Here is a 25562-nt window from a genome sequence, read left to right as displayed (position 1 = left end):
AAAAGCTCAAACAGATTTACTTTTCAAACCTCCTGAACAGTGCAGGTGGATTGTACATACATGCAGGTTTGATAAACAGACACGTAGCATTGCTGCCACACCTCTGGTGATGCTTATTTCCATCCTTTAAACAAATGGAACAAGTTGTCAGTATGGCTGCATAAAGATCTTGTTACTTGATGTTTTCATGAATAAGCAAAGTAGGAATATAGGCTTAACAAAACAGAAAATTTTCTTGCTATGTAAATATTTATGTAAAAAATTAACTATTAATAAGTACCAGTTATCCATCCCTGGCAAACCAAAGTAAGGAGGATTAAAATGCAGTTTCTCATTCCATTGATCAAAAAGTATACACTGAAGTAGCACAATTGCAGATCTTTGCTGCAGTATGTCATCCTATTTAAGCATGAGAAGACATATGCATGAGAAGACATGAGAAGGATGGAATGAGTTTATCACTTTGCCTCTGCCACTGTTCATTTCTCTTCTGGCCTAGAAATGTATCTAAGGTCAATCAAACTGATCTGCATGCTTAGGTTTCCCTTAATTGTTAATCCCAGGTTAAACCTTATAAAGCTTATACATTGTAAAGTCTAAGCATTATTAAGTGTTACTAGGCAATATTAATTAATTAATTATAATATTGCAAACCATTAAGACTTATTTTTTTAAATACCTAACCTGAAGAGAAGGAACTAGAAAGAAATTGTTTGCACCTTTCCATCCTGAATATAATTCTTCTCTAGCCCACTGTAACCAGCTGTGGATTATAATAGAGCATAATTTCTCAATACACAGCTGACAATTCATGCCAAGCAATGTGCCCTCCAAAAATACTTCTATATTAATGTTGAATTAAGAATAAACCAAGAGAAAATAATTATATCTGTGGGGAGATTCTGGCCTTTATCCTTTCTTATACAAAAAGGAGTATGCTGCTCTCAACTAAAGCTAATTGCTGCTAATAAAATTATAGAAAAACAGAAAAACATTATGGCCAAGGAATAACCACATAAGGCAATGAAGTACATGTAACCATTATTGAAAAGTAAATCATCTTGCCATAATATCATGAAAATGCAGAACGTGCAAACATTTTGTGTGTAAATTATTCAAAATAAAAACTGATATCTCAGTTATGAATGGATCATTTTAATTCTATGACATCATAACAGTGCAATTTTATGTCCCTATAAAAATCCTAGACTGCAACATCTCCAGGTCATGTGACAGATGTAAAGGGACCATTTTGCTTGAAGGCTGAATGCAGAAGGTTGAATGGGATTTTCTCAACGCACATGCTCTCCTTCTGAACTAAAGTAACTAGCTGAATCAGAAGTAACCCAGCTGGGACAAATAAGGACGTAATTATTGAACGCCTCAAGATGGGCAATGGAGCCAGTTCTGAGAGTAAGGAGTCAGCTAGAAGATCCAGAGAACTAGAGAAGAAACTCCAGGAAGATGCGGAGAGGGAATCCAGAACAGTCAAGCTACTATTACTGGGTAAAAAAAAAAAAAAAAAAAAAAGAATAAAAGTTGGTATTTTTTTTTCCATGGAGGGATTATTTTGCAATGAAAATACACTGATGAATGAGAAATACTGTTAGAATAAATATTCTGTCTTTTCTTATGAAAAAAATTTGGAGTCTTTTTCTTTCTGCTCATCTCTTTCCTGTCATCTCTCTCTCTCTCTCTTTTTTTTTTTTCTCCCTCCTGCATTTCCTTTCTTTGGGGCTATGCATTTTCATTTGCAGGAGAATTGAGTAAAGGAATTGATTAAAAAGAAAATACATAGGCGTCACCACATTTTGAAAATGTTTATTTCCAGTTCTTTTGCCTCACTTCCTACAGCATTAGGAAGTGACTTAGAGCTTTTCTCAATGTATTGAAATTATATTGTGGATAGAGGAATGTACTGTACTACTGTCTACTGACAGTATTGAGATCTCAGTTCACAAAGCTGTCCAGCTTTGTGAAGAATATGCCATCTTATGTGATGTGTATACACTTGATACAAGCTACTGACTTTGAGACAGGCTTAAGTTGGTCAAATACAGGAAAAGTGTATTATTATATATTTTCCTGTATGCTCTTAGAAAAAGGAATCTGCATCCTGAGTTAGAATTGGCGTCCATCTATTCCAGTGTTATGTCTCTGGCCTCACCCAAAACTTACCTTTAAGCAGATGCAAGAAATTCTGTAAGAGGAACTTATAGGTTAAGCAGTCCAAGAACAGATTTTTGTTTCTCAATGTCATGTTTTGGTAGTTGTCCTGGAGGTTATCTCACACTAGAACACAGGGTATTCCTCCTAGAAAATATGTATGCATTTAGTACTAGGTCTTTGAATATGTTTGAATGTATGCAATCAACTATTTATTGACCTCAGTAATATCTTAGTCTCAAGATACCTTCAGTAATATGGTTTGAGATTCTTTCACATAGCGTGCAATTAAAATTCTATTTCATTCATTGTAAAATTGAAGTATTTCGGTCTTGTCAAATACAGAAGCACTCCTGCATGCAACAACACAAACAGCAGAATTTGAGATACCTTAAAGTTTTCTTTATGTTACATATTTCTACAATATAATTTTTATTCATGTTATACTTAAACCTATTTTGTCAGTATTTTAGAAATGCTTTTTTTTTGGGTAACTGTTTTGGCATAGGTCACAAGGAAACAAACATCTGGCTAAAATAAGCAGATTAGAAAGGAAAAAAGAATATAGATGTAAAAGCTTGCATTTGCTTGATGTTGGAAAAGAAAAGGTGAATAAAATACTGTTTGAGCCTAGCACAAAGAGGGAGTGTGTGTGAATTCGAACACCTGGAATCCCCCCATTAGGCCAATGTTCATAAAGGGCACCAAATACCCCTTTCCTTAGTCAGCCAGTGAAATGACAGGATCCAAACCACTGTATTCACATCTAGGTTCAAGCTAGGAAAATTTCAGATTTTGGATTAGTTTGGTCTGAGCCTGTTATCTCTCCGTGCTTGTAAGGGGATCTTAAAATTCTGCTTTTACAAGGTGGACAGCTCCATGAATGTCAACCAGAGTAGTTCCAGAGAGAGAGAGGGAAACAGAAACACCCCAAAACTTAAGCATTGAGTCAGACTGCACATATAGCTGTGCTACACACAACCTTTTAAAGAAAGTTTAATTTATGAATGAATAGGAAGCAAATTTATTATAATATATTCTATTTGGGATTATGGTGAGATTCACAGGAAACAATTTACATATAAACAGATTACTACTCATTCACACCATGTGTTATGGACCAGATGTCACCATTGTTTCTTTTGCAGTAGGCGAATTAGTAGAATGTGTCTGGGGCGGGGGGGAGGGGAAAAAAAAGTATATGCATATTATAAGTTTTCAGTCTGATCGTAATGTTCTTATGATTAAAACATAAGAAATGGATAAAATAGTTTTTTTAAATAGGACAATACAGTATCTAATCTAGCCTCTCTGTTTTTCAGTAGGTTACTTTATGAAAATGAAATTATATGAAATCATCCATGGGAACTAATGACACAACTTACATTCAGATCTCATGATCTAGGCAAACACATTATCCCTGATAAGTTAATTGTTTGCTATTTATAGAATAGGCTCAGGGAGAGGGGTCAACAGGAATATTTTTTCTTCATGTTCTTTGCCAGAAGCTTTAAAACTTCTGTATTAGGTGCACTCGTGCTATGCTGATGGCCCAATTTCTTCCTTGTCCACAAATATCTGCATATGTCCTCTGCATACCTGAACTTCCAAAAAATCTGATTGTTTTTATGAGCCTGGAGCAAACTCCAAGGTGAAAGTTTTATTTCATTTGTATCAAAAAGCATAGGTCAAAAAGCACAGTTTATCACTGTGTCACATTGCATGCATGTTTTGTAGGAAGCCACCCTGCAATCTGTTTGTAAAGTACAACACACAATTGAAAGGCTACAAAAACACCTGATATTGAGTGCTCTAAACACAGTGCCACTTAATGTGAATAAGAACTTGGCTTCAGCTTAGATAGTTATTAAGACTTTGACCTTTATTCTTTTGAAAGCATTATTCCATGGCCTCATTAACTATGATTTCCAGAGACAAGATGCTTTTCACTCTGGGAGCATATGTTATCATATACCCTCATTTGAGCTGGCAACTCTCGGCTCACTTTACTGTGAAATACTCACCTTGAGAGCACAACTCACCCAACTTTATTTAAATATTTACTTCAGGGTGTCAAAAACTGTCCTTACTGTCTCGGGCCCAGTGCGTTTTGCTACGCGCAGGATACCTGTCCTCCTGCAGAATTTGTGTTTCTTTGCACTTTCAGAGGATGTGGCAGCAAATGTTATGTCAGCTTCCTCATGGAAATTATTCCGTGATCTCCAGAAAGAAATGGGAGAGTTAAGTAGGGTGTGGGCAAGGCAATAAAGCTATGAAGCAAAATGGAAAGTGAGCCAAACTGGGAGTTAAACACGCGAACTGTTTATATATTTTCCAGCTTATGTAAACTTAGAGCAAAAGGTGGTCAGTGCTGCTTTGTTAAAGACAAGAGCTGTATTTCCTAGGTATCTTTAGTATAATTCACTCAGGAAACGCTTTGATTGTGAATCCTATGTGAGTTTACCCTAAGCGGGCTTGCCGAGGTTAGCTGTAAACACCTCAGGGCACATGCAAGGACACCTGGTGCCTCGCTGCTTCTGGGAAGAGAAGTCAGTCACACATTGCATGTTGGCTGCTTATGCAGATAACACAGTTGCCCTGCATCATCCTTAGGCTATTTTTACAAGTTTTTACAAGTTACCTTAAGTTGCGACTCTATAGCACATAACCCTTTTAGTATCCCGTTAGATCCTCCAGAGATTGTGCTTTTGAAAATTGAAATAGTCTCACTTAAATTTAGCCCTCTCAGTGTCAGGTGTGAGGCTCCAGGAGCGATCAAAGCTTCTTACATAGCATCTGTATCCCTTTATGAGTCTAGAAAAGTCAGTGTAACAAATTTCTCTAAATAAATAATTTTAGTCAACTGTAGTTAGGTGAAATGAACCACATTTGCCTGTTTCTTTCTGTTGAGTCTAGAGCATATCCACATTAGATATTTACATTGTGAATCTTTCCATGTCTCTTTCTGCAATACCCCTGTGTCTCTAACAGCACACACAATTACAGTAATATCTATATCTGACTTGTTTGGCCTTAAGTAAGTTTATCATTTACCAGGAAACTCTGAAACACCATTGCTATTACCTACTCTAGATGCTGTTGTAACAGGTAACATTATTTAAAACATATTCAAACTATTTTTAAACTACTTAACATTAAGTACAATGTGATAATGTGCAAACACCACAGACCAGCAATTCTATAAAGACTGAATTAAAGTTTTTTCCGTTAACTTCTGTAGAATCAGTTTCATAAGGAATTAATTTGGTCCTCTAGCAATTTTAAAGGATAATATTAATAATTATTAGAACTTAAAGTGCAACAAAGAATGAACAATATGAATTCCAATCAAGTTTCTCTTTAGTATTTAAAGATAAGTGACTTAAGGGAAAATACTTAGAAAAAATCCCTCTTAAAAGTCATTGTGCACACTAGCCTTAGAGAAAAAAAAAAAAGAGAGAGAGAGAGAGAGAGAAAGAGAAAAAAAGAGAGAGAGAGAGAATCTCCAAACCCAAGACACAACACCGTTGAGAATTGCTAAATTCCTGGTTGAAATATTTTTAAGGAAAGATCTGAAAGAGATGTCACTGGCTGATTTAATAGACCTGATGTCTTAACTCTTCATTCCATAATCATGGGACTGTCGGTGAGATCCTCTCTGCAGCCCAGCTGGTAGATTATGGGGCAGGCAAAGTGGATGAGCTCCTGTGCAAGGTGTAGATTGGTATTTCCCCATGTGCTCATACCTGATGAACAGACTATGAATCTGAGAGCCAGGAACCCTCAAGTTTAAATCTTAGTTTCATCTACTCGGAGGTTTGATTTGGGCAATGTGTTAAGCCTTTCTTTTATTTTATTGTTTCTCAGTTTATCAAGTACTTGCTTACTTTGCTACAGATAGTTGACAGGGGATGTTGCGTTTGGAGTTCAGTTAGTGCTGAGGGATGCTGACCATCTTCCACTCAGAAATTCAGGCACATGCTGATGTTTCTGTGCCTTTATTTCTGAGGTACACATTTCAAGTAAACTTTACATTCAAACAGAAAGATACAAATCAGAAATAACATTTGAAAAAGCTGCAAGATCTTAAGTAGATGAAAGGTGAAATACAAGCTACAGCATATTACTGCTGCTTCCTTTTGGACTGAGCTATACATCTGCATCAAGAAAAACACAGAGATTTTCAAAAGTTAATTAAGTATTGAGAGGGGACTGCGTTTGGACTGGATATAGGGCTAGACCCTGTATTTTATTCAGGAAATCTGTACTAGTTAATAACTGCCCTTTTTGCTGCCTCCTGAAGGGCAGCAGGAATGAAAAGAGGCTTCCTGCTCTCTGGGCAGTCGTTTATGGGCTTTAGCAGCACTGGGTCCTCTGTAGTTTTGTGCTGGTCCCTGGAGTGCAGGGATAAAGAGAGAGGTAGGTGCTGCCTTCCCTGCTCTCAGCCTCATGTTCTGGCCAAGAAAGGAGGCTGTACATGATGGGGGAGAAAGAAAGGAAGCAGATGCAAAGTAAATTGTTTCTGACCAGTTTCCTGGAGTGCAAATATAGCTACAGCTGACATGATACTCTGGAGCAAAGCCAAAGCTTGTGTGTGGTTTGTTATTTTGATTAAGGCAAAGGTTTTCTGCAGAGGTAGAAAAACAGGCAAAGTTGAAACAGAATAGGAGGAAAACTTGTATTTTATGGGTATGTTTTCTGTTCTGGAAGACCGGTTCACTCATATTTTGCTTTCTGGCCTCTTCCCACAAGGTGAGTATCTGCAGTCTCGAAACGGCTCTTTCTTCTCTAGAAAAAAAAAATGTAGTAAACACCACCTTGCTGTAGTAAATGACTCAAGTTCTTCAGAAAGGAGGATTATGAATGATACAAAAAATTTACAAGGAGTTGCAAATGCAAAACCACTGTTGTTATAGTGGTCTTTTTTCCAAACTATGACAGATGGCAGCATCATCTCACTTTGAATAGGCTTGGTGTTATTCTCTAGCACTTTCTGCTATTCACATCATAGGATTTAGAAAATATTTTACATATGATTTGCTGTTTGTAGTGGTGCATCTGTGTAAATTAATCCATGTTATTTAAATACTATTTGCTTTACAAAATCTGTTTAGAAAGTTGGTAGTGTGTTCATTACATTCATTGAGAAGCCTCCAGATAGAACAGTGTGTACCAAACTTTGTTTTTTATCAAAAGTATCTGACACTGTCCAGTGAGGTAAATAATAATCTGCAAAGAGTTGAATGATGAGGAATCCTGTCTCATGGACTTATATCCAAAGTTAAATCTTCTCTTGAAGTGCCTTCAAAATATGGTTCAGGTTTGCCAAGTCTCGGCAAGCCCTGTTCCTCACCATTTTCACTGTGGCTCACCAAGAGTCATCCACACTGTTTTCCAAAGGAAAAGGCTTGGATTGTGATTATCACTCATTTTACAATAGGTAAGAAAGTCAGATTCCTTGAATTTAATTTCACATCTAACCAAATCAGAATTAATATTCTTGTACCAAGATTTCATTCATTCTATGTCTTTGACCTTAAAAATGGGAGGATTATAGTTGTAGAAAGGGGGACCACCTGAAATATCTGCATGTCTCTTTGTAAATGAACACTTATGTATGGCAAAAAAATATTTTTAATACTTTCTAGTTATTCATGTATCACATTTCCTCAACATTCCCCTTCTGCAGGTGCTGGAGAGTCGGGAAAGAGCACTATTGTCAAGCAAATGAAGTAAGTATATGAATATTTATATCATTTGTTGAATTTGGATATTTGTAGTATAAGTTATGTAGCTAATGAACAATATTTATATTTATTTGAATAAAATGCAAAGTTCTCATTCAACCATATAAAGAGAAATACAAAGTGATTGAAGCCACACAGCTGGTCAAGTAGTCAAATCTGTCTGATCAAGTCATGCACTGGTCCAATTCCAATTTTATTTGTTTCAGTAAAAGTTCTGTAACTCAGACACCATCTTGAACCCAAGACAGTATCATTGTGCTTATCAGTCTTCAGGTAATTTGCTCCTAAATCTCTGCTGAATCTCTTTTTGAACTAATTCCATATAAACTAACAACAAGATTATCTGTCAAGTAGTTCTTCAGTTTAACTACATATTATGTGAATTATCTCCCTTTATTCAATGTTAATTTGGTCCCTACTGCTTTCATTTGATTTCACTGTATTGCTAGAGAAAATATTGAAATTTCACATTCTGTAACAGCAGAGTCAAGCCTTTTTTTTTTTTTCTTTTTTTCTTTTTTTTTTTTCCAAACTGGAAGATCATTCTGGAAGCTCTGTAGAACATTCTAGGTCTCCTCATTGCTATTTGAGCTCCTGCTTGTGGCCAGTAAGATTATTTGCACATTTCCCACAAACTAAGAAACACCCAAAACAAGGTGTTTGGCCACAGGCCTACGCAGTGAGCACCCACTGCTACCATCTACATGGTGTAGAAACAGTCAGGAGAACTTATTTACAAAGGAAAGAAGCACCCCAAAAAGCATTCACATAACCATCAAGCTGGGTAAAAGCAGGCTGGACTTTCTCAAATGCAGGACTGAGCATGTAGCTAGAAGGATGTTGTAAATGTATAAAACTAGCATAAAACTAGTACAAGAATACTCTTGGTAGATGTTTACTTGGCATGAACTAGGTGCACGCAGAGTGAAGTCAATAGTTATATTTCCCTGGGCTTCAATGAGATGCCAAATTCATTTCTCCCTCCACCCTCCCCATATTCACAATTTAACATCAAACTTTTTCATGTATAATAAACAAGCTAAAACTAAATTAACTCATGCTATTCTTTTAAAGGCAGACAAAATATTGCATATCTGCTTTAAACAGATAATCCACCTGTATTCCAGTGATTATACTCAGGCAATGAAAAGTCCTCTTTTGCTATGTAAGCAGCTAAAACATCACTGCTTTATCTGGTTTCCTTTTCATAGACAGCATTCAGGTCTGTTTCCCAGATGTGAACAAATGCAGAAAGAAATCACACAACCGCAGAGCCACAGTCATTGCAGTTGTTTAAACATGAACCTACTTTGTAAGCACCAATCTAATCCCATGCTAACATTAAGCAGGGTGTTTTATTAAATAGGTAATTCCTAAGTTAAATTCTCCTGGTTATGCCATATTTTCACCAAAATTTTTCAAAGAGTGAAGTAAAAATTATTAAGTTATAAGAGCAATTTTCTACTATTTAAGCAGTTCATTTTCTAATAAAAGCAATTCAGTCATGGCACAGTAGAGTCTATCAAATACTTTCCCAACTTTGTTGCTCTTATAAATGGTGGATGATTTAGTTTCTACTGTGAGCATAAATTAGGAAAGCCTACTTATTCAGCAAACCAAGGAAATACATATTTAGTCCCACTCACATTGTACCTCACCAAGAAGGAATAAAGATGTTGCTCTAAACGGAGGATTTTAAGAAGGTTGATAGCCCTCAGCAAGAAGAAAGCTGCAAAGCAGAGAGCTATCCTTAAAGCTCTATGCATATACAACCTGTCAATCTAACTGCAAATATGAATTATTTTCCAAAAAAATTGTTGATGGAAACTATCACTTTTCATAGAAAATGCCAACTTTCAGCCAGAATCAAGGCCTTTTTTTTTTTTTTTCTTTCTAAGAAGGGGAACTTTTCTGTAAAGAACACTATTTAAGTGGGTTTTTTAAGCAAAGAAGGCTCTAAACTGTTTACAAAAAAAAAAAAAAGAGTGATTTTTGCTGAAAACACAACTTTCCACCAAAATCATTTAATCAGGTTTATTTTACTACTATTAATATATTCTTCTAATTCATAGTCCTCCTCATTTCTAGACCCCAAATTTTAATTAAAGTTAAATCCTTTCACTAAGCTTTATACAATATCTTACGATGTTTGAAATATAGATATATTGTAGTCCTTTAGGAACGCTAGATTGTTTGCAAAGGAAAAAAATAAGCTTGTACTCTCTGCCTCTGGGGGGATTGTTTACAACGTGAGCTAACTTGTTTAAAGACAAGTTGAGTATTTCTGGGTTATGCCATAAATTAGCAATGTAAATCTACTTTATGGAAATCAGAATTAGAAGAGAAATATTTGTTAACTCATTGTGTCTTTTGAGACTGCATCAACTTCACCTATCTGGTGAAAAAGCCCCTTTGGGAGGAGGAAAAAAAAAAAAAAAAGGACAGACTAGTATTTTTTTTCCTCCAAAATTTAGATATTATGTCTAGTAACCTAACACTTAATTCCTTCATGTATTTCTCTATTTTTGAAAAAAATAATCAGGCAAATAAATTCCCAGATGATAAAAAGCCGTATTAAGATAGCATCACTGTTTCAAAATCTTTTCTTAAGAATGTTGTATTTTTAAAATGAGCAGCAAAATTCACTATTGATTTGACAGACTCAGTAACATACATTCTGCCAGAGGATATAAAAAGGATATAAAGTTTCAAGCAAAAACAAGTTTCAATCTTTTTCATTCTGTAATTACAGAATCTAGTTTTATTTTAGGATTTTTATTTTCTCCCTCCCTTTGTTCTTCAAAGAAAAAGTATATAAAAAACATAGTCATTTGGATTGTGAGTGTTGAGGTCCTTCTTTCACTCTCCTCCCAGATTTTTGCAACCACACCCGAAACACCACATCTTCCACATGGATCCTATTACTTGCATCACTGCACAAATACTTCAGCCAAGCTCAGGTTTGCATGTTATGAGGAGCTGAGCTTCTGTGCATTTTTAGGAAAACATCTGCTTTTACAGGTAGGAAGGGTAAGAGTGAGAGAAATTCCTTTAAGTACATACACTTAAGTTGAGTACCAGCCTAAGGTTCAACATTGGTTGATGACACCTGAAATTGCTTTCCCACTGAAGGCAATCTGACCTGTTAAAGGACATCCCCTGCCTCAGTGGGAAACTCTGGGCTACATGGTCCTAGATACACAGGCCAAGAGTGTCTAGTAGTGACAAGTCACTAGTCTAGACTGAAGGTATAATCTAAAAGGATCCAGTGCGTTATTATGTCCATAAATCAATTTTTCCCAAGAGAATAAGTGTGTCCACTCAGCAAGTCTTATCTTATTCAGACCACTGTGGACACATGGATACCTGGATGTTCCAGAGGATCAGAAAACAAATGCCCGGTAGAATACCACTCTCCCAAACAGGACAACTCGGAATCAGTCACATCATCTCACATGTCCTCTCTCTGCTTATATAACTCTGTTCAGACTGTCTCTGCTAGAGGGGAAAATAAATAAATAAATAAAATACATTTATTTACATGGCCTTTGCCATTGCCATTGAACAACTGAGGTGAGGAAAACAGAGCCCTGGTTCTGGTGGGTATTTCTCAGCCAACGCAGTTTGTACCCTGCTCTTTGAAAGTAAACTGTGCCAAAACAGATCAAGTTTTCTCCCTTTTCACAACAAATGAAAAAAAAAAAAAAAAAGACATTTCCCTGAGTCATAATAAAATCCGTAAACTGATCTTGGAGCATTCTAACTATACGTCATTGCCCAGGCAGGGAAGACTGTGACGTTATAATCTCTCTCTCAGGATTTGGAATAGGAGACAAACTCTATGGACATCTTTCTGTAACAGAATTTTTTTATTAAAAGTTTTTTTTTATTGATTTTTAATTACCTTGTAAATGAAGCTCAGTTTAAAGAAATTGGAAAAAAATAAATCAGTATTAAATAAATAAGTCAAGGAAGAAGCTCACAGTATACAAATATTGAAGTAATTTTTCTTGTCTAGATAAGACTCAGGTTTAAAATAAAAATGACTAAATAAAATGAATAAATTCAAGACTAACATAACAGATTCCCAGTAACAAAATGAGTAGAAGTGCTACTATACATCTTGCACTGCCATCCCATCTACAGGAATCTGGAAAGTCCCAGACTTGCCCTAGATACAGACCATAGGTTTTCTTCTATTGACCCATAGGTAACACAGCACCTACGCACCTTGTTAAAACCTAGCCTCCTAAGTGTAACCACATAAGGGATTTGCAACTGTTGTTCATTAACTGTGCCAGCAGATTAGATCTGCTCTTGCCCTTGACAAACCCTTTTCGAAACCTCATATGGATTAAACTTGTGTTCTTTACACATACCATAGAAACATCTGCTCCATTTTGATCTATTTCTTGACTTTTTTGTTTAATGTATACCATAAATGTTATTTGTTTGTTTGTTTTTTCTCTATTTTCCCAACAGGATCATCCATAAAGATGGTTTCACATACCAGGAACGCATGGAGTTCAGACCTGTGATTTACAGCAATACATTGCAGTCTATCCTATCTATTGTGAAAGCAATGACTGCCTTAGGAATCAGTTATGAAAACCCAGCTAGAATTGTAAGTTTCGTGTCTTTTCTCTTGAAATAGGCTTTTGTTTGGTTGGTTGGTTTTTGTTTTTGTTTGGATGATATACTAATAAAGATTAGTAGAACAGAGTAAGAGAGCTCAGTGATTGATTATAAGGGAAACTAAGTACTTTTTGAGTTATACATGTGACAAAATATTCTTCTCTCGTATTTCATATCCACTGATATGAAATGAGCCTGCAGTTCCAGCAGTTTAAATTTATGGACTATACACTGCCTAAGACAGCTTAATCTTAGAACCCCACCAGAGGTCCTAGCTCAGAACTCTCAATATTTATTTCTAGATCCAGACTCTGCATTTGTCCTCTGTACTTCAGATACGTGCTACCTATGCCCAGGTATTTTGGCCTAATTTCTCAGCCCTAGCAAACTTTCTGAGAAGTTTATACTTGTTCACTCATCATTTTTTCCTTTGAAATATCATCAGCAAATTCAAATTTAGGGTACACCAACTTATCAAACTTATTTCTTTAGCCATAGAAAAATTCCAGCTGGAAGGGAAATTTTGAGGTCCTCTGGTCTAACCTGTTCTGAGCTGGATCAATTAGTCCAGAGTCTTGTTCAGATGGTCTGGACAAATAGGGAAATTTCACATCACGACCTGTCTAGGCCCTTCCTCCAGATCTTGATTACCTTTGCTGAATTTCACCATATTCCTTCCAGCTCTTGTTTGCAGCCTGCTTAGGTCTCTCTGGATAGCAGCCCTGTCCTTCCGGGGTAAACATTCCCTCCCATTTTGTGTCTTCTGCAAACTTGCTGAAAGTGCATTCAACCTCACTGTCCAACTCATTAAACAGACATTAAACAGTATTGACCCTAGTATCACTTCCTGACGGATGCCACTGGTGACTGTCTGTCAGGTGGACTCTGTACTGCCGATCAATACAAATCTTTAAGCCCAAACATCAAATCAGTTTTTCACCAACCTTATTGCCCACTTAGGCTGTTACCTTACCAGTCTGGCTATACAGACATTGCAGGAGAATGGGTCAAGGGCCTTGCTGAAGCCAAGATATACAACACCTCCCCCGTTCTTCACAAAGCCAGCCATCACACTGTAGAAAGCAGCCAGGTTAGCCAGGCATGTGCCAGGCAAATGTCTTTGGTAAACCCATGCTGGGTCTTCCAACTCGTCTTCAACCATGTCAAGGGCATACATAAGTGACCTTGAAAGCAACAGAAAGTTCTGCATCTACACTTCTTTAGTTCAATATGAGATAAGTGCTTGATCAGAGTCCATAGGGTTGGGCAGACCTTAATCATATTTTTTTCCAGAACATTCTTTTCACTTGTAACAAACATTTACAAAGATTATCAAAACTGTAAAACTTTTTTTTCTCAGCTGTTCAAGCTGAGAACTTCCAGCAACTTCATGCTTCAAGTTTTATACAGGGATTACTTTTTCAGGAGTTGATCATGGAACAGCTTCTCAGATGTAAACATCAACCAAGTATCAAACACTTCTAAGGTGACTGCTCTAACCCACATTGGAAGCAGCAGTATGATTTGAAGACTATAATTTCACCATGAAATTTAAAATATAAAAGGAAGCCCATAATAAAGTGTTGACAGTTTGACAAATACCCAGGTGTGATCTAACACTATGCAAAATAAATAAAACTTAATTTTCATTCTTGTATGAATTTACATTTATAAAAATGAAGTTGCAGTGACCAATTCAAGGAGGTTACAAAATGACTTGCAAAAAACATGTTGGCTTCAAAGAACTGATTTTCTAGAGATTTCGCAGCTTTGAGAACTAGGAAAACGTGTATTAAACAGTTCAGGTTATCTTTGGGCACTGTACATAATCAAATGCAAATACAAAAAAGATCAGCTACTTTAATATTACCATTTTTAGCACAACGCTAGGCCTCTAAGAAGAGAGCTGACTCTACCTGTATAAAATATTTGCAGTGTCTGCCTTCTTTTGCCCCACAACCACATTAAAACAATCTAGATCTGAGTTTTAAAGAAAGTGGAAATTTCAGTTACATACATTCGACTGGCAACTAAACATTGCCCTTCTTCTGAAAATGAAGTTACTTTAACATTTTCTGTAAAATCATGAGGTATTTATGAGTTTTGATATTAGCCTTGATTTTTGCTGGACTTTTTTCCTGCTCAGTTCTTACTCAGATTTAGTGGCCTAAAGTCATATAGGCATTGACTTAGGTTTCTTGGGCACAGGAAGCAATAGATTCTTCCACATTGCAGGGCTACCTGAAGTACTTCTTAGCAAGCCTTAGAGTTCCTTAGTACGTAACTTTGTACAAGATCTGTTCTGGTAAAAGGGGATTTCTTTTCATTCTAAAGATCCGTTGCAATTGATTTTTGCTACCAAAATCATCAAAATTCTCTCTAAATGTCAGAGAGAATCAAAACATTATCAGGGTTATGATAAACTAAATATGTTGCTATCTTTCTTTTTTACACAAGCAACAAAATTCACAATTATCAGCTTTTGTGTAATAATCAACCAACTCAAATTAACTGGGACATTCTGAACTCAAGGCTTGAAGGCTACTCAGCTTTCGAATCCAGCATCATAGGATTATAACCATTGGATGATAGGTGATATCTTGAATAAGACCACATTCCAACTCTTATCTTAGAGCTAAGCAACTGCGGAGGGCATTCATGGAGAGCAAGCAGGAGCGTACACAAGAAAGCACGAGTCAGTTCTCTTGGTCAGAGCACAGAACTAGAAGATGGGTATATAGAATAGAGCTGTTTTTGTCTAATGCAAAAGGAAACATTTTGTTTAATGTATTGCCCTCCTCTTTCTTTCAACTGATATTTTTTCTGTTTTTTTTTTCTTTTTCATTGATTCTTCATCTTAACTTTTTTAAAAATTCTCCATTTTTTAAAAAATTGTAGAGTTTTATTTCTGAGCAGTTTCTGACTTTTACAGTCTCTTGTAATTTCTAATTAAGCATAAGTTATATTCCTAGCACAAATATGTTACAAATTATTGTGAAGATGTTTTCTAATTTTGAGTAAAGCGTACTTCCTGTCAAAACACTGTCTTTCCGAATATATTTCTTCCTCTGAGACTATTGATTGAATAAAAGTCACTTCAGTTATCTACTTATGACTAGGAAGTAATTATTTCCTATAATTATCCATCATTGTGACAGTGTATCAAATGACCCTATTTTTAATCTTGCTCTTTATTTAAAACACATTTCCAAGCCATTAACTACTGAAAAGAAATATTTATAATCTAATGAATTACTTGAAGTCTCTTGGGTAGACTGCAAAAAGAAAAAGAGGACAATTCAATTAAAATATCTGCCATATTTTTCAATGACAAATTTCTCCCCCAAAGAAGAAATCAGATAGGAAAAGCATTCTCTAACTATGTTCACTTTGCTACATTTCCCATTCTCTAGAGCTATAAAAATAATCCAAATATATATTTTTTTATTCAAATATATATCAAAAAATCAGGAATATATTTCTGCTTTAATATATTTAAAATATACGTAAGCATTATTTTTACTTTACTTTATGATACATAACTATCCTCTTCTATAGTAAAAACCTTTTTTACAGGTTGGACCTTATATAAACACCTGCTGTAAAATGAAACTGAGACCTTGTATGTATTAAAAAAAAAAAAAGGAAAGCTCTGTATAATGTAAATTTAACCTTGGTACTGTGTAAAGTGAGCTTGTAAAAGGATTTTTACACCCACAAGTGAGTATAGCTAAATTGTGAAAATGAGAAATTTTTCTACCCCTGCGGTTCATAGTAAAACAAGCTTATCTTCCAAGGACATGTAGAGACATGGCATATTTCCATAATACTGTCTAAAATTTATCTTTAGGAAGATGAAAGACAACTCTGTGCCATGGGAACAACTCTAAAGGATGGTGATATGTCTTCCGAATTGGCTAAACTCATTAAACAGCTGTGGAATGACCAAGGGATTCAGGCCTGCTACGCAAGGGCAGCAGAATATCAGTTGGACGACTCAGCAGCTTAGTAAGTGGCACAAATTACAGTTGTTGAGCACCTCGGTATTACCATGATGGGTAGTGTAGGAAGTTTTATATCTAGAAGACTTCCTCAAATACTCAGTGTATCAAAATTATACGATGTTAACCTGAAAAAGAACTAGGCCTACTGTTGATGGGTTTGAATTTAGAAAAGAAAATTTCCATTCAGTGAGTATGCTTAAACAGTAAAAAGTCTTTCTACCTCTAGCTAGAAATGATTCCAAAAAGCAGGTTGAAACAGCTTAGGCTTTACCTAGAGTGGTACTTCGAATTCAAGTCTAATTGGTAGATCTCAAGCTTCTAATAAGCCTGATCAAAGCAATGAAAACTTTCCTTTAAACTACTCCGGCTGTATGTGGCTGCGTGCCCTGGGCAGTTATCATCTCACGATCCCGATGGGTCTTGGTTGGCAGTGCTGACACAGCAGTTACAGCCTTGTTTTCCTTTCTGTGGCTTGGAGGTGACAGGTGCATAAGCTGGGGACTAGGGCTGCTCAGCTCTGACTCAGGGATGAGCCAGGATTCCACTGAGGTACCTGTCCCAGTTTAAACGCACTCAGGCAATCCCTGATTTTGTTGTTTCTCTAGCTGTTCTTACAGGCTAGAGCCTCTGGGTGCTTCTGCTCTGCAGTTGCTACCATAAAGTCACATGAGACCTAGGGGAGAGGTGTCTTCTGGGTCTTCAGTTTGCAGAAGTGCAAAAGTCAGTTTCTGGCACTGCAGAAAGGAGTAGTTCCAGCTGAAAGCCGTTTTCTCTCTTTCTTCTAGCAGCCGCGGTATGAGTTTTTCTGCTCCTGCAGCTCCTCCTATCGACAGAAGGTACCTGCACAGAGGAATTGCACAATCTGTCAGACACCACTTGCAGTTAGAAGAGAGAGGCGTAATAAAAGCCTGGCTGGTTTTGAAAACTAGCCACTCATTTATTAGTTATTAAAGTTATTAACAACTTTAACACTAGTTATTAAAGGGGATATACCAAGAGAAAAAACATATAAAATTCCCCACCTCTTCATATCTTCAAAATAAGCATGAAGACCTTTCTGCAAGATACTAAGAAGAACTAGCTAGAAAATATTGTCTGCAAGAAAATATTGTCTGCAGTATTTTATGGCAGCACTGTATTCCTAAGGGAATGACTAACACAAGTGTAGAGCAATCTTGTTTTCTTTCATACACTGTCCTTTATGGCCACACTGCAGGACTAAAAATCTATCACAAGTCAGTAATTATAATCAGAAGGAAAATTTTAATATGTGCAGTATGGCCAGGAGATTAAGTTTTGTTGTCTGAAAAGAGATCTTTATAGTCTGGAGTCTAAAATAACTCTCTCAGTGTCATGAGCTGTGTCCTTTTTAACTTGAGGTAGATTTAAGGGAGCTAGTACATGCTCTAGAGGAGCCAACAATGATTTAGCGCAGCATTTCCAGTAAGAGCTTTACTTCTCAAAATCCCATTAATAATCTACCTTCACCTTTAGGTATCTAAATGACCTTTGGAAAACTAATGCTTAGTTCTGAACAATTAAAAATGACTTCATTTTTATCATTGTTATTGGACTTCTAGCGATCCATTCAAAGTCAATTAGAGTCAATCAGCCACCTAATGTTATATTTGAATTGTTTTTTAAAAAATGAAAATTTTGCTTCTTAGCTCTTAGGAATGATCCTAGCTCCACTTGCTCTTTAATAGAGCACTCCACACTGTGTAAGTTCTGACCTCTGGAGGTTAATAGATTATTTTCATTACTAAATTTTGCTAATGATTTTGATTATTCTATTTTCTATACACATTTTTATGCCCCACTCTAAAAAAGATCTTTTTAATAATGGTAAATACCGTGTATATCAATTTTTGCTGGCATTTCTATCCTGTATTCATTGACAATTGCTTTAGCTTTAAGATGAGGCAATAGAGCAAATGAAGGAAGGGGCAATACCAGCATATAAATTGGGACCTTAGCTCTTCTGCAACTACCAATAGCATATGGTGCTTCTCAGTTGCTCAGTGCTGCCTTTCAGGATGCCTCCTGCCACGCAGCTGTAGGCATTCCCATTAACCTGCTGCTTTGTGTTCCCGCTGCGTCAACGGGCAGCAGCTTCTGCCTGAAGCTGTGGGAGGAAGCTGAAGACGTCCTTCTTGCTCCATCAGTTAGATAATCAAAGTGCCTAATTCTTAGGCAGTTAAGATCTGAGGTGTTGATGGAATTCACGTATTTGTGTCTTGAAGCTAACAGATGTTTATAATGAATTTTAGGTGTTTACTTCAGTGCTTCCATGTTTTATTAGTTGCAAAATTTATTTGGTTTTTGCTTCCCACAGGGTTAAGCTGAGATGGGGTGGCCCCAGGCTCTACTCAGAAAACTAGAATTATATTGCAGGATTTTTTTTTTTAATAGACTGTATACTGGACTGAAATGATGGGTGAACATTGAATTGTTGAGATTGACTTCAGCACTCCTTGCTGATTGGGTTCAGACTATTCAAATTAACATATGGAAATCTCATTTCTAAACATTTTTTCTTAATATAATGCAGAAAGGTACAGGTTCTTTCTTTCTTTTTTTTTTTTTTTTTTTTTTTTTTTTTTTACAGATATATTAAATTTCACAGACAAGGATGATGAACTATGAGGTTTGTTTTGATACCTTTCTAGCCAAACTGTACAGCAAAACTTCCTGCTATGTAGACTGTGTGTAAGAGAGGAATAATAAAAAATAAAGCCTAGAAAACATTAGAGAGATTTACAGGGTCGTTTGTTTTTTCTTTGTCATAAGCAAACAAGGGAAAAGGGATATATTACAAAGGGAAAGGTGCCACCTGAGACAGTTAAAGGGCTCGAAAATGGCTCAGCTATTGCACATGGTTTCTTTCTTTCATTTTTTTTTCTCCAAATCACTAGAATATCCATTGATAAGAGTCAATATATTTATAAATTACTCCAACTTCATCTTTTATCATTTTTTGTCAATTTTTTAAATCATTTTCTGATTCCTAGTTCAGCTGATAAGATTCTTAGAATTCATAGCAATTCAGTCATTTCTAAAAAGTTGCTTTCCTCTACAAGAGTCAGGAAACCAGTTGGTGGTGGTCAAAAACAGGACTCAAAAATCTGGTTTCTCATTTACAAGGATTTCAAGTCTGAGGTTATGCAAGACATTTTATTCTTATGTGCTTCTGTCTCATTGGACATAAGGCAAGATGAGCGTAAAAATGCTAATCTAGTGGATCCTCAGCTTGGTTGAAGCTTCTGGTTATGACTGCTAAATAAATGTTTTTATATATATAATCAATTTTACATAATAATATTAAAAATAATGTGCCTTTCTCTTGTAAGTTTATAGGTCTAAGCAAAATGCCCTGTACTCTAGAATCTATCATGCCCTCTCTTTTCATTTAGTAAAATGGTATTTTTTACAGCAGACTGGCACTGTCTAATGTGATGAGATAATTTCTAGCAAATCTGCTTCTAAGAGATGTTTGGGGTTCTGTACCTTGTGGTGGTCTTTTCCAGGTTAAAAACTCTTTCCTTCTAGGATACCTTCTTAGCATCCCTGAGAGAGGTAAGGATTTCTCTAAACAAAAATTATCTGAAGCCTGTTTATTATATAGGACTAAATTACCACTTCTGTATACCACTTCTGTTTCTGAAAACAGAAATGGATCTTGAGCATGGATCTAGACCATATATAAAACGACATTTGTATTTAATGTGTAGTTCACATAAAGAATTTAGAAGTGGTTCATTATAAATGGATCAGTGACCATGTAATGATCAATTCACCTTTTAAATTCAATTACTAATTCTTCTTCCTCTCCTCAGTTATCTCAATGACCTGGATAGGTTAGCAATGCCTGACTATGTACCCAGTGAGCAGGATGTTTTGCACTCCCGAGTGAAGACAACTGGGATTATAGAAACTCAGTTTTCTTTCAAGGACCTGAACTTCAGGTATGAAAGCCATATTTAACAGTGTTTTCTCTGGTTTTAGTTTTTTAAAATATTTTCTTTTCAATGGGGTTGACCTATTATAATATTGCCAATCCCACCATGATGTCCATGACTCATCTTGAGCAGTTTATTCCATTGCCCTCCCCAAAAAAGAGATTTCAATATTAGTATTCTAACTTTAAGTATATAATGCACTGTTATTAAGAGATATTAGAATATCAGGCTCTAAAGGGATATTTTCACATTTCCAAGTGTCCAAAAAGCATAATTTGTGTCCTGCCATTTGAATAATTATTTGCAACATTTATGAAATGTGCCTACCTAAATGCCCTTAACAGGATGCAAAACATTTGATGACTAGTAATTTGCATGTACTCTCAACCTTTCACTCTCTTGAGAAAGAAAGGAACTGCTCTTAACACTAGAATTCATTACAGTTGCCAAAAGCATCATAGATTTTGTCCCATGAGAAATTTCAGCATTGCAATGTATGCCTTCATCCTCGTTTAAGATGTAAAGCAAAATATAAAAAACATAAAAAGAATGTCTCTGAGAAATTTGATTGAAGATAGCTGACACTTTCAAATACTCAAGATTTTCTTATGTTTGGTGACCCAGTTAAAAACATTTATTTCCACATTAAACTGCATTGGAGTGAATTAAGTTTCAGTATCTCTTAATTTCAAGTTGCTTCATTTCTACTCTCCACTTAATTTTTAATTTAAAGACTGCAGTGCATACTGAGAAAAGTAGTCTAGACGTGAAACAGTGCATAGAGATAGATGAACATAGGAGGCACTAGGATTAAACTCTTGCATTTATTTTCAGTGGGCTTTGTTTTTTTTTTCATATTTAGTAAATATTTAGTAAACACCCCACAAATTATCTATCATATTAAATAGGTGATTTGAAACAACTGAGATGATTACTTTCAAAAAGAGATTCTGAACTAGATGACCAACAAATAAATGATTATCACCTATAAATATATTGATCACTCCTGAAAACTCAAAAATTATGCACAAATGCTATGTTGCAATGCCACAGGATGCAGTGCTCTTTTTCTCCAGTTAATGTATTTATACATATATTAACTTTATACATTGGAAATCTGAGTACCTTCACAGTTGCAATGACAAAACACTAAATAAGGATGGAAGAGGAAACAAACTCCTCGTGACCTAAATCCTGCCAGTCTTAATGTCAGTTAGTGTCTTGGTCCAAATGAAACGCAGCACAGGTGAGAATCCATCAGTTTGAGGGTCTGTAGACAACACTATCACCACAACACTGAAAAGCCCTGTATTTGTCCCATTACACGTCCCAGTAGTGTATATCAGTAAATTCACTGGTGTCTTTGTGCACTTAGGTAATGCTAGATGAAATCATTATAAACACTGAGGGTTTTGTACTGCCACAGGGATGCACAGCCAGCATAAATTCATCTTAACCAGCAAATTACTGCTGTTTTGCATTGCCAGAGCAATGCAAAATAGCTGGAGTATTCTGGCTCTGCATTTACCCTGATAACTGCCTTAGGGAAATCCACAAAGAGAGGGACTTCCATACTCAGAATAAGTTTTGGTTGATGTACTTAAATGAAGTTTGGGGTCACAAAAACAAACACGGATTAAAAAAAAAAAAAAAAAACTCATTTGGCAAACACTTGTCTGTCTTCCAAACTGAATGAGGCAGAAAAAACATTTTGTATCCAAAAATCTAAATTGCCTTACTCTAAATTCCTGCAGGGTTTGGATTACAGTTGCATGGGCCACATCAGTTATTATTTTTTAACTTCTGAGTGGCTGTTTTGTTGTTTTAACATGACTTAGCTTTAATGTGCTCTTCAAATTACTTCACTAATATTTTTGATTATGACTTTCAGATCTGAGAACATATTTAATATTTTCAAAAAGGATATTCATAGGTTCTCTCTTTCTGTAGTTTCCACTGATGTGCTAGGAATATCCACTAGTATCAGGCAAATTTTAGTTTAGTCTTCAAGTCTCACTATATTAAGACAAATCATTAAGACAAATACATACACAGTTAGTGTGATATCTGTGCGTATTTTCCAGGAGCAGCATTGAGAAAATAAAGAACTTCCATGACAAACTTTGACTATACTGGTAAAAGATATACTTTATACTTTTCACAGAGTGACTTCAGTTATATATATTCATATGACTTCAGTTATATAGATACATATTCTGAGCTGATATGAGAAGAGCTAAGTTTAGCATAATAAAAACTGTTCACAAGCATCACTCATCTTGCCCTATTTTAACTGACTCCTCACAAAAATCACAGGATCATATTCTAAAACCTTGCAGAAAGCAAAAACAGATTCTTATGGTTATATATGTTTGTGAATATATTTGGAAGATTTCTCTTTTCCAGAAAGATGATTTAAAAGTTCCATATCACAAATCAAGGAAAACACATAATACCAGGTGACTTTGGGGCGCTAATCTCTGCCAAGAGTCAAGAGGCTTTACTTATTCTGGCTTCGCTCCTCAGTATGCCTACAGAACTCCATGCAGATATGCTTGGGAGAATGCCATTACTGAAATCAAAATCCTACTGAGCAGCAGTATCCTGATTTCCTAAAAACTCAAATTCATAGACACCTAATGACCAGGCAAGAGAGGAATGTGCTAAAATAAAAAATCTCAAAATTATCCTCTCAACTGCAGAACTAGTTCATCAATATCATTGGGAAGAGCTTTATATCCTCTAAGCAAGAAGAATGAAAATAAAGAGCAATCTGTGTTCCCATGAGCTGTGCTGTTGACAGTGAAGAAAATAGAGGACCAAGATACTGCAGAAATAGTCTTCCAGTAACAATTACTCTCCTCTATTAGTGACTTTTATTCTTTTTTTCATGCTGAATCTCAGCATTTGCATAGAAAAATTGAGCTGGGTTTAATCGTCCAAAGTGTACTTCCAAAGTGTAAATCTAATGTATTTTTTGAAAGGATAAGATAGGATAAGATAAAATAGCATGGGATTAGGAGGATTTTTCAGATACTAAACACAAAAAGTAAGGGTAGAACTGGCTGCATAATGTGTAAGACCAACTAGGACATAAATTTAGGTTCTTATGCATTCTTTCTCCCTTCTAATGCAGTTGCAAAATATGTAGCTTTTGCAAATTTTATGTCAGAAGCAGAGGGAGGAGAAAGCCCTATCCCTTATTGCTAAAGAGACAAAGATAAGAGGGAGTTTTCAGGGACAGGGCAAAGAAGAACAACGGTAGCTTTGACAACAGACACAGCTCTGCACGACCACAGTCTCTGGGTTACATTGAAGGTCTAACTAGGCATGCTCAGTTTGTTTTGGACCCCATATATAAATACATATGACTTTAGCCAGAGGTGGTAACTTCTGGCAAAGACTGAAGTAAATTAATGAAGAGGAGGACAGCCGTGCTTGTTCTTCTCTACAGGTGAATGGATTCCTGCTCCCCATGAATTGTTTGCACAGCTGATGCTAAATCAATTGATAGAGCAGAGACTCAAACACACAAACACATGCTGCAGATTATACAACTATCCAAGCAGCTACACAAGGACATTGAACAGATAACTAAAACATTTATCTATGCCAGCCAATTAAACATAACTTGTGTGTTAACCTGTAATTGGATTCCAATCATACGTCATATGGATCAATATGTCAGCCCACTAAAAACATTACTAACAAACACATGATTAAGGAGTTGAGGGACCGTTGTCAATATTTCATGTGTGAACTCTGTCCTGAAGCATCCTCCCCATCCTCTCCCACAGGGTCTGGCCTGCACTAGCTCAGTCTGCTCTGAGCTTTTGCACAGAACCCCACTCCTCAGCAGGGAGTGTTGCCTGCCATGCCTTGACCTGCTGGGATGGAAGCAGACCAGTATTTAGGAAAGCTGGATAATTCAGTGCCATTCCAGTTGCCCTCTGCACATTGACTGTGTGACTACATCCGTATTAATGCTTTATACTTTACGTGTTATTTTTCCTGCAAAGGATGTTTGATGTGGGTGGACAGCGATCAGAGAGAAAGAAGTGGATTCACTGCTTTGAGGGAGTTACTTGCATCATATTCTGTGCTGCACTCAGTGCCTATGACATGGTTCTAGTGGAAGATAAAGAAGTGGTGAGTCAGGATGGATAAACAACCCTTTTTTCTACTAACTTTTAAGGTACTGTCTGATGGCATATCAGAACTATTTCTGATGCCCAACAGCAATTTAAAGGCTATTAAGCTGTATTGGTTCTTGCTAGAGAAGAACATTACAGTAAAAAATGACACGAGGATGAGGTGTGTCAAACCCCTGCTCACCTTTTGCATTTCCACAGAACAGAATGCATGAAAGCCTTCAGCTGTTCAACAGCATCTGCAACCACAAGTGCTTTGCAACCACTTCCATTGTGCTGTTTCTAAACAAAAAAGACCTCTTCCAAGAGAAAATAACAAAAGTTCATCTCAATATCTGCTTTCCTGAATACAGTGGTAAGTTTGGGGTTTTCAGAGGAAAATATATTCAAATGATTACTGTCAGCCGTGCAGTAAGGGTGGTGACTTTGGCTCATTGTATTTTCTTTTCTGTTTCCCTCACTTTCTGCTCTCTTTAGAATGTGCTTAACTATATGACACTGTTTTACTCAATTGTGAGCATTTCACTTCAAAAATGAGGCCTTCTATTTAGGAACTGGAATTTAAACTTGGGTGAGCAATTTACACAAAAAGCTCTCATGCCTAAGGCCTAAGGTTAACATCATAATAAAAAAGCCTCATTTCCTAGTAACAGTGAGAAAATCCAAGTTGAAAAGTTTATTCTTTGTCTCTTACTATGATCTTCAATAGGACTAAATACATTTGAAGATGCGGGAAATTACATCAAGAAACAGTTCCTAGACTTGAACATAAGGAAAGAAGACAAGGAGATATATTCTCACTTGACATGTGCCACAGACACACAGAATGTTAAGTTTGTTTTTGATGCAGTCACAGACATCATAATCAAAGAAAATCTGAAAGACTGTGGGCTTTTCTAG

At 36.2% G+C, this 25562-nt stretch overlaps 1 protein-coding gene across 3 annotated transcripts; it reads left to right on the top strand.

The window, feature by feature from the left end:
- Positions 1-1305: 1305 nt before the first annotated feature.
- Positions 1306-25562, top strand: GNAT3 (G protein subunit alpha transducin 3). Of its 3 annotated transcripts, XM_088523525.1 has the most exons (9): positions 1306-1506; positions 7856-7898; positions 12396-12528; positions 13122-13134; positions 16403-16556; positions 20389-20517; positions 24531-24660; positions 24864-25017; positions 25372-25562. In XM_088523525.1, the coding sequence occupies exons 1-9, from the start codon at positions 1389-1391 to the stop codon at positions 25560-25562; spliced, it is 1065 nt and encodes a 354-aa protein (XP_088379651.1). In that variant the 5' UTR covers positions 1306-1388. The 3 variants fall into 3 exon arrangements, with proteins under 3 accessions (XP_088379651.1, XP_010215397.1, XP_088379652.1); XM_010217095.2 differs by lacking the exon at positions 13122-13134 and having other exon boundaries at positions 12396-12537; positions 16399-16556; XM_088523526.1 differs by lacking the exon at positions 13122-13134 and having other exon boundaries at positions 12396-12548; positions 16410-16556.

Source organism: Tinamus guttatus, unplaced genomic scaffold (assembly GCF_059628265.1).
Source record: "Tinamus guttatus ecotype Peru unplaced genomic scaffold, ASM5962826v1 Tinamus_guttatus_pri_ptg000193l, whole genome shotgun sequence".
Taxonomy (NCBI): Eukaryota; Metazoa; Chordata; class Aves; order Tinamiformes; family Tinamidae; genus Tinamus; species Tinamus guttatus.
The sequence above is the reverse complement of the archived record's forward strand: the minus strand, read 5'-3'. Positions and strand labels throughout refer to the sequence as shown.

What these genes read in the sequence shown, in the direction of transcription:
- GNAT3 (XM_088523525.1), top strand. Translation starts at nt 1,389, where the DNA reads ATGGGCAATGGAGCCAGTTCTGAGAGTAAGGAGTCAGCTAGAAGATCC. An exon ending in AGTCAAGCTACTATTACTGG is followed by an intron (nt 1,507 to 7,855) that starts GTAAAAAAAAAA and finishes CCCCTTCTGCAG; the next exon opens with GTGCTGGAGAGTCGGGAAAG. An exon ending in TAGTGGAAGATAAAGAAGTG is followed by an intron (nt 24,661 to 24,863) that starts GTGAGTCAGGAT and finishes GCATTTCCACAG; the next exon opens with AACAGAATGCATGAAAGCCT.